The sequence below is a fragment of the Cheilinus undulatus genome, linkage group 16 (assembly GCF_018320785.1).
Source record: "Cheilinus undulatus linkage group 16, ASM1832078v1, whole genome shotgun sequence".
In the NCBI taxonomy this organism is placed as follows: Eukaryota; Metazoa; Chordata; class Actinopteri; order Labriformes; family Labridae; genus Cheilinus; species Cheilinus undulatus.
The window spans coordinates 24,117,633-24,126,666 of record NC_054880.1 but is presented as its reverse complement, the minus strand read 5'-3'; the positions used below and the strand labels follow the sequence as shown (position 1 = coordinate 24,126,666).

The following is a 9,034-nucleotide window of genomic DNA, read 5'->3' as shown; positions in this document are numbered from 1 at the left end:
TTTTTTTAAATTAGGGTGGTGTCCAATCCTTCCAGTGAGTTCTGGGTTTGCCCTGGGGTCTCTAAAGAGAGCACTGGAGCTATTTCTTTTTGTGAACCCCAACCGTTCTGATCGCGGCTTTGGTATTTCAGTTAGGAACCTACCAGAACAAAAAGGACTATTCAAATGATCCCAGAGCCTCATTCTGAAACAGGAAGTAGCATCCTCTTTGGGCCAATGTGTGTATCCGTGTAATCAGGGCGGTGCTCAGTGCAGCTGCTGAATGGGTAGGAATGTTTTTTAACCCGCCCTCCTCAGTAAATATTGATTCAGAACATGCAGAGCTGGTTCGTGATGAGTCTTTAAATACACAGAAGAGTAAAAGGGGGGTAAGGCCAGCTCAGCATTTAACAGACCCACATCCTTGTTACGTAGTCTTAAGAGTACTGAGTCATCCATCAGAACAAGCTAACACAGCTAACAAGTAGATTAAATGAACATTTACCTGTCTGGTACGTTATACTGATCAGTCCAATATCAGACATGGCTGTCAAATGTGTTAACTCCGTTGAAAGTGTCAAAGGTGTTACTAATTTCTTTGATGTAAACTTCTGAACTTTATCATGACAAGAAGAATTAAAACCTGTAATAATGGAGCCTTCAATACGGTCTTATCTCTAATTCAATTTCCTGAGTCTTGAAAGATTTGTGTAAAACATGAAAACTCCGTGGGTTCTCATGTGGGTTTCTTTTCTGGTTTTATTGTTTTGTTGTTGTTGTGCTTGTTCAGGGTTAGACCCAAAAGGGCCAGAAAAAGTAAACATCATACCATTTAAAAATATTTTCAAACAGACTACTCTTAACTCCTCATAAGTTCTTGTTATTTAGTAAGCTATAGTAATTCATTAATTATACTTATATAGTATTTATGGTTTTAATTTTAATCAGGAATGACTGTCTATATGTCAGTCACTCTGCAGCTGAGGCTGCTGTTAAGTACTTGAGTTCATTGGCACATTTGTAAAAGTACAGTCAGACAGCGAAAAGTGAGTAATTTTTTTCTAACACTCCATGAGTAAAAGATAAATCCTGATTTGTTTGTTCATGTGTCCATCTCTGAGTATGGCTGTTTCTTAACTAGGCTATCCACAGGACCTTCTGCTAATGCCAGCTAGGTTCTGGTCCAGGCTTTTGTTCATGATTCTGGCTCTGTTCCAGGTTTCTGTTCATGATTCTGGTTCTGAACCAGGTTTCGGTTCATGATTCTGGTTTTGTCTTCTTTTTTTTTTCTTTTTTTTTTTATCTTGTCACTAGGTTCACGGTTGGTTTTTAGCTCCTTGTGTGGATTTAAACATCCGTCTGCTCCATCTCTGTGTCAACATGTTGACTCTACAGGTAAATTTCACCTTTATGTCCTCAGCCAATCACAGAGAGACCAATCATCATCAACCCGCCCTCATCTTCTTCTTTCAGGTAAATGCTGACCTGTCCTTGGACCTGATCCAAACACCCTATCACCTGGACCTTATGATTAAAAAGATTATTTGTCATTATTTATTTATCACCAGGTCAATGCTGACCTGTCCTTGGACCTGATCCAAACACCCTGTCACCTGGACCTTATGATTAAAAAGATTATTTATCATGAAATCAGATTATTAATCAATTGTGGCAGCATCCACACTGTTAAAATAATCAATATAAAAGGAACAAATCATCAATATTTTTACTATATCTTATGCATGATAAATTATCAATATAACAAAAAAGATCAATATTTAATACTGAACAAATAGTACTTAATGTAATCAAAAAAGGGAAAAAGTCACTAATAACAAAAGGTATAACTTATGATTTTTATAAAAGAATAAATATATAATAATAAAGAATTCATACACATAAGAGGAATAAATCAGTCATAATAAAGGTACGATTCATGAATATAAATTGAATAAATCTCTCATTATAAATATTTCATGAATATGAGAAATAGGGCAATAAATCATAAAGGAATGATTTACTTATAATTCAGGAATAAATCACTAAAAATAAAGGAAAAACACTAATAATAAAGGAATATATCCTTAATAGAAGAGGAATAAATCACTAAAGCAAAGGACTATATAACTCCTTTAAGAGGAATAAGTCACTTGTTATAAAGGAAAAAATCCCTCCAATAAGAGTAATGAATCACTAATTATTAAAGAATTAATCCTAAATAACAAATGAATAAATCACCCAATAATAAATTGTAAATTATAAAAATAAATAAGTAGTTGGAGGAAAAAGCCCAGATTTTGATACACTGATGACTGGATGTCTCCAGAATATGAACACAGCCCTCGTTATTGGACTCATTTTAAAATTCTGATGATTTAACAGATTTCCTGTTATTGATGATTGATTAAATATGTTAGACTCTTTTCAAAGTTTGATCACACTGATCATACACATATCAGCCTTGAAATTAATCAATAAAATGTTATGAATCATTGGGTGCATATCTATAAATGAAGGAGATTATTGTTCCTGAACACAAGTTGAGATATATTTTCTCTTAAAGCTACTGGCCTTTAGAAATGAGTCTTTCTCTGATTGGTTAAATCATCAGTTTCCTTTCTGAGGTAGGTCGAGTCCCTGAGGCGTTCCTGCTCAGGGCGAAGGAGGGAGGGAGGTGGGCAGGGCTAAAGAGAGCAGGTATTTAAATAGGAACAGGTGAGAGTGCAGGTACAGCAGATTTCTGAGCTGCGGTCCACCTCTACTCTCATCTGAGCCAACAACAGGTAAGAACCAGGATCCAGGATGTGTCCTTAATAGGCCACCATGCTGCTTGCTTTTCAACTGAAACATTCCTTAAAATCGTTTCTTTTTAACAAGTAATCATTTGGAATGTTTGAATAACTGTATCTGTTTTAAAATGTGTTGTTTCTAAAACTGTATCGTAAAACGTATGTTACCTTCTCCTGTCTTCATCAGGGTCATCTCTGACAGGAATCCTTCATTGTTTCTCATATTATTTTTTTTACAGGAGCTTTGCTGTTTGCATGTTTAGATTGACTCTTGTTTGACTCACTGGTCACCCATTTTACCTGAATCTCTCACCTGCCACAGTTAGTCCACCATGATGATCAGAGCCGTGCTGTCCTTCCTCGTCCTCCTCGGGGCCGTCTCCTCCGTCTTTGCTGCTGGAAAGAAAGGAGAGAAGGAAAGGGAGGATAGAAAGTACATCCCTAAGACAGGAAAGAGGGTTCCCCAGATGATGCACAGAGGTGAGACACGCACACAGGTCTTTGAATAATATAATATAATATAATATAATATAACATAATATAATATAATATTGTGTGTTCGTGTGCAGGTTGGGGTGATCAGCTGATCTGGGCTCAGACGTATGAGGAGGCTCTGTACTGGGCTCGCAAAGCGTCAGTGTCACCTGATTTTGTCACCTGATGATTTCAAAGAATATCACATGTTCATGTACCTGAGGTTGTCTGATTGTTTCTGTTTTTTTTAGGGGCAAGCCTCTGATGGTCATCTTTCACCTAGACGAGTGTAAACACAGCCAAGGTGAGCCCTGACATGTTCGTTCAATCGCTCAATCAAAAAAAAAAAATCAATCAATTAATCAATTATCATTTGAATGGCTCCAATTCTTAAGAAAAGTTATCTCTGGACTCTTGCCAAAGAGGGCAGGTCTAGACTGTTCTCTCTGTTCTATTTCTGATAAAAACCCAACATTAATTTCCGTGAGGCAGAAACCTGGAGCAGAATCAGACTCACATTGATCCCCTCTCCTCTCTGTGTCATCCTACAGCCTTGAAGAAAGTCTTTGCCGACAACCAGAAAATTCAAAAGACCCTGGATGAAGACTTCATTGTCCTCAACCTAGTGGTGAGTTCATTATTATTATCATTATTGTTACTAGAAATAACACCAACAAAGGGTTGTACATATCTAAATCTTAATTGTGATAGTTTGCAAGTCTGTGTATTTTTGTATTTAATGTGTAATTCCTGTACATTGAGAGACAAGCAAACAAGAGTAAAATTCCTTGTTGTGTAAGCATAGTTGGCCACTGAAGCTGATTGTGATTTCAAGCCTGCTCTGGCCCCAGGACTACACCTCGCTATGCCTGCTGACTTCTGTAGTGTCAGTAACATAAATCAATGGAGAAATTCTTCATCTCATATGCATATCTACACCAATAACCTATTACCATACAAATGAGAAAGTTAATGTATGTACTGTAGTCAGTTAGTTTTGCACTAATCAACAGTGTGAAATGATCTTATCTCATGTAAAGCTGCCCACACCCTTTCATATTATATACTTCTGATCATGTCTAGTCAGCATTCTTGCACTCTTTATACATCTTGCAACCATACTGTCAAAACACACAGACCTGTATATGCTGAAAAACAGTAACAAAGTTGTTACACATTTGGTCCATATTCAAATCATATATTCTCTTTTAAACAGTGCTATGGAGCTGTAAGGTTTAGAATGGGTTTTGTTCTTGTACAGTTCAAAACAAATGTTTGCTTTATATTGTATATAGGCTCAATTGTGTTCATCTGCAAAGATTTGTAATTTTTTTGGTCTTTAATTGTATATTCAACTTTTGGTTATTTAATTTAGAATTAATTTTAGATAGTAATTTTAGATCTAAGTAAAATTTTCACTATGTTTAATCTTTTCGCTTCTGTGTAGAAGTTTGTGTAAATTATGTTTTGGTTGGGGGGGCTAAAATGTAAGAGACGTCTCATGTTGTGTTTGTGAGCTGCAGCTGGATACCTTGCGTTTCCCGATCTATCTAGCTATCTATCACTCTAATGGGGCTTTACCACTATGACTATGACACCCTAACCCCATCTGTCACCCATCCACTCACCCTGCAGAGAAGCAGAGCAGTCAAAGCTAAGCTAGGCTAAGTTGCGGTAAAAGCAGAAGGCTAAGAGAAAAGCAGCTAAACTGCAAGGCTGCTTGTTGCTAGCCCTATCTGTCACCCATCCACTCACCCCGCAGCCCTCCACTCCCCACACCCCTCAGGACCTGGGGGGGCTACGCTGGCACCGTCTATAGGGGGCTAGCTAGCAGGAGCCAGAGCTAAGAATAAAGGTTTGGATGTAGTGGCGTGGAAGGTATGCAAGACATACATACATTCATACATACATACAGGAAGACAGCTCTCTAGTTATAGTAGTAAGACTATGATGATGATGACGATGATGATGATTATTATTATTACCTCTGCCAAGGGGGTTATATGATCGGGTGGGTTTGTTTGTTGGTTAGTGTGTTTGTTAGTTTGTTAGCAACATAACTCAAAAAGTTGTGGACGGATTTTGATCAATCTTTTTGGGAAATGTCAGAAATGGCATAAGGAAGAACTGATTAGATTTTGGAAGTGATCCGGATCACCGTCTGGATCCAGGATTTTTTAAAGGATTCTGTACTATTGGGGCATAGGGCTAATGGTGAGGGTCTGCACTGCTACCACTTTACACCAGGAGACTTCAATCCCACCAGCAGTTTTTTGGGTGTGTTTCTATTCAAAGTTTTGGAGTTTATAGAGTTTGAAAGACGCACGTCCGGTCGAGGAGATGAGTCGGAGCATAACAGAGAGAAAGACAACGAATTGTAGTGAGAATACTCACAATGCTGGGAGGAATAGAGGAATATTCACCCTCTGCCATGACTTCCAGTCATCCGGTGGGACCATGGGTGCATCTGTTGGCACCTGTAGCGAAGCCAATGCTTTGCCTCACCATGTTCCCACCCCACCAGGGAGGGAGTAATTGGCGAATGCCGTGGTGGGGGCACATGGGGACGGATCCAGGAATTTTTAAAAGGATTCTTCACTATTAAGAGATAGAGCTAATGGCGGAGGTCTGCGCTCTCCGGGTGCATTTCTAGTTATTATATAAATGTATATATTTCTAACAGAGGATTGTTTGTGAGAGATCGTGGTCACTTCCTGTTAGCAGAGTAATGCAGGGTTCAGTTCCTCTTCTGGTGAATGATCCATTATGTATTTTTTTGTTTTATTTTTTTTATTATTATATTCTCATGTTTTGACAGTGCCACAGACATTTACTAGACTACAAATATGTGTCACCTTTGAATAAGTGGGAGAATAACTGATTAAATAAATGTCTGCTTTATGTTGAATTGGTTTTTCTCTGTTTTTAGTATGAAACTACAGACAAACATCTGAGTCCTGATGGCCAGTACGTTCCCAGAATCATCTTTGTGGGTAAGTCAACCATCTCTGCAGTATTAAAACTACTGCCTTTGTCCCCTCCTACTGTCCAATGTTGTATACAGTATGTCCTAAGAAAATATATCAATATTAATGATCTATGTCTCTGTGTGAAGACCCCTCCATGACAGTGAGGGCTGACATTGCTGGTCGGTATAGTAACCGCCTGTATGCCTACGAACCCCAGGATGAGAATCTCTGTGAGTACAGCTGTGTTGGTATGGTGATGTTGATGTCATGATAATGGAACTATGATGTCAAAATGATGATGTAATGGCTTCTTCCCCTCAGTGTTGGAGAACATGGACAAGGCTAAAAAGCTGCTGAAGGACGAGTTGTGATTAGATGGTTCGTTGGAGGAAAACATGCTGTCGGTTGGTTCCTGCAGCACAAAGCACTGGAACAATCTCCCCTTCATCATCTTGATCATTTCTTCTTTGTTTTTTTCTGTTTGCCCTCCATGTCTTTACAATAAAAGCAGGTCATATTACACCAACTCTAATGGTTTTTATTTTTTTGACATAGGGGTAATGCAGTCATGGGGTACAGACTATACAGAGTATATCCACTTATTCTTTAGTCTTTAATATGTATGACACACTTCAGTAATATTCAGCTACTGTTTTTAAATGTTTATGGCAGCAAGATAGCATCATCAGAGTATGGCATCTCAGATTTCCCTACAGATTGATTTTACCTGCAGAATTATAAAGAGGCATGATTATGTGGTATTAATGCCCCATCAGAGCCTACAGGTTAGGGTTTGGCACTGATCTGTTAGGGTTATGCTGATGAATTAGGGTTTGGCACTGATGGGTTAGGGTTTGGCACTGGTCTGTTGGGTCAGGCACTGATGAGTCAGGGTTTGTCACTGATTTGTTAGAGTTATGCTGATGAGTTAGGGTTTGGCATTGATCTGTTAGGGTTATGCTGATGAGTTAGGGTTACACTGATGGGTAAGGGTTTGTCACTGATCTGTTAGGGTTATGCTGATGAATTAGGGCTTGGCACTGATGGGTTAGGGTTTGGCACTGATGGGTTAGAGTTACACTGATGGGTTAGGGTTTGGCACTGATTTGTTAGGGTTATGCTTATGAGTTAGGGTTTGGCACTGATGGGTGGGTTTTGGCTCCTGGGGTTAGGGTATAGTATTTGGGCGAGGTACACATGGATTAGGGTCTGGGACTGATGAGTAAGGTTTAGGCACTGATGGGTTAGGGTGAGGTACTGATGGGTTGGTGTTTGGCACTGTTGGAATAGGGCAAGTTACTGATAAGTCAGGGTTGGGCACTGGTGTGTTAGGTACTGGTGGGTTACGGTTTAGCACTGATGGTTAAGGTTTAAGTCCTGACAGGTTCAGGTTTGGTGCTGGTGGATGAGGTTTAAGTACTGATGGGTAAGGGTTAGGTACTTATGGATTAGGATTATGAACTGATGGGTTAGGGTTTGGCTCTGATGGGTTAGTGTTATGTAAAGATGATTTATGTTTAAGCAGTAATGGGTATAGTGACGTGTGGGCGAAAGTGGCAGTGATTAAAGCTTTTTTCATCAGCCAAAGAGGTGCCTGGCAGAAAAAGAGTGGGAGCAGACAATCTTAGCACCAATTGTGCTAACATTAAGTCTGCTATTCAGTAATGTTATAGGTCCTTACTATGATGAGAGCATCATATAATTATCCACATAATCAACCACATAATTGGGTCTGCTCTGGGCCTGCCCCAAGGATGCCCAGGGTTTGCTCCAGGCTTGCTCCTGGTCTACTCCAGGCTTTCTCCAGGTCTGCTGCAAACCTGCCTTAGTTTGAGCTGAAAAAGTTGAGAACTGGTCATTGACACCTCAGCACCACCAGCATTCAGCTCACATTTGCTGTTCAGGAATTTCCCCCTAGTGTAGTGGTTAGAGTCCTGAGGGTTTGCCCTGTTTCCTTCATATTCCATGTCATCATTTAATATCTTCAGCAAACAGAGTAATCTTCTTTGTGCTTCTTTCAACCATAACTGTCTACCTGTGATGCAGTTTAAGGGTGTGGGGATGCAAACGCCCCATCTTGAGGCTCTGGAGCTCCAGCGATGCAGACCCCTTTGCAGCTTTTTAAAATAACTGTTCTAACTACATCCTACTTCACATATTATCGGTATTAAATGCTTTCTCTTCTCTGGTAACACAAACCCTTCAGCAAATGTCAGTGTTCTCTGTGATTGTTGATGTCTGAACTATCAGTGTGATTGAAGAAGCTGTTTTTAATGATTAACCTTCAGTCAAGGAAACAGGATGTAAACCTCTCCTGGATTTTGATGTGGATATCTAGAGTCCTGACACCCCAAACAAACCTTGAACTATGTTGAATAACTAAATCAAGATCACAGGCTCACCACCACACAGTGGAAAGACCTGGCCCTAGCCCTTAAAACCCTAAAAATAAACAGGAGCTGGCCTAGCAGTGGTTAAGAGGGAACTTTGTGATTTGTGGGTCAATTAGGATGATGTTTTGGTGACACCATGATGGCGTACAGTCATGTCATATTAGACCATTCTGAGAGACTTTGGAGCAGAGGAGCCAGTTGGGGCCACAAACACGGGGCCCAAAGTTTTCTCCCAGTCCACACTGGGCAGTAGTAACAATCAGATCATTGTTGGTGTGTTACTTGATCTGCTGCAGGGTGAACTCAGAGATAACACCAACAAAGCATCTGTTAGGGAGAGTGGGGGTCAGGGTATGTTTCTGTGGTAACCAGAGGCTCAGCTGCTTGGATTGACATCATCTCACAAAGAAATCCTGAGTCACATCACATC

General features: G+C 39.8%; 1 protein-coding gene across 1 annotated transcript; it reads left to right on the top strand.

The window, feature by feature from the left end:
* The first annotated feature begins 2,719 nt into the window (after positions 1-2,719).
* Positions 2,720-6,728, top strand: agr2 (anterior gradient 2). The gene is made up of 8 exons (XM_041809673.1): positions 2,720-2,762; positions 3,091-3,248; positions 3,338-3,401; positions 3,494-3,546; positions 3,794-3,870; positions 6,172-6,235; positions 6,358-6,441; positions 6,533-6,728. Exons 2-8 carry the CDS (start codon positions 3,101-3,103, stop codon positions 6,580-6,582), a joined length of 540 nt encoding a protein of 179 aa, XP_041665607.1. The 5' UTR covers positions 2,720-2,762; positions 3,091-3,100; the 3' UTR covers positions 6,583-6,728.
* The last annotated feature ends 2,306 nt before the right edge of the window (positions 6,729-9,034 follow it).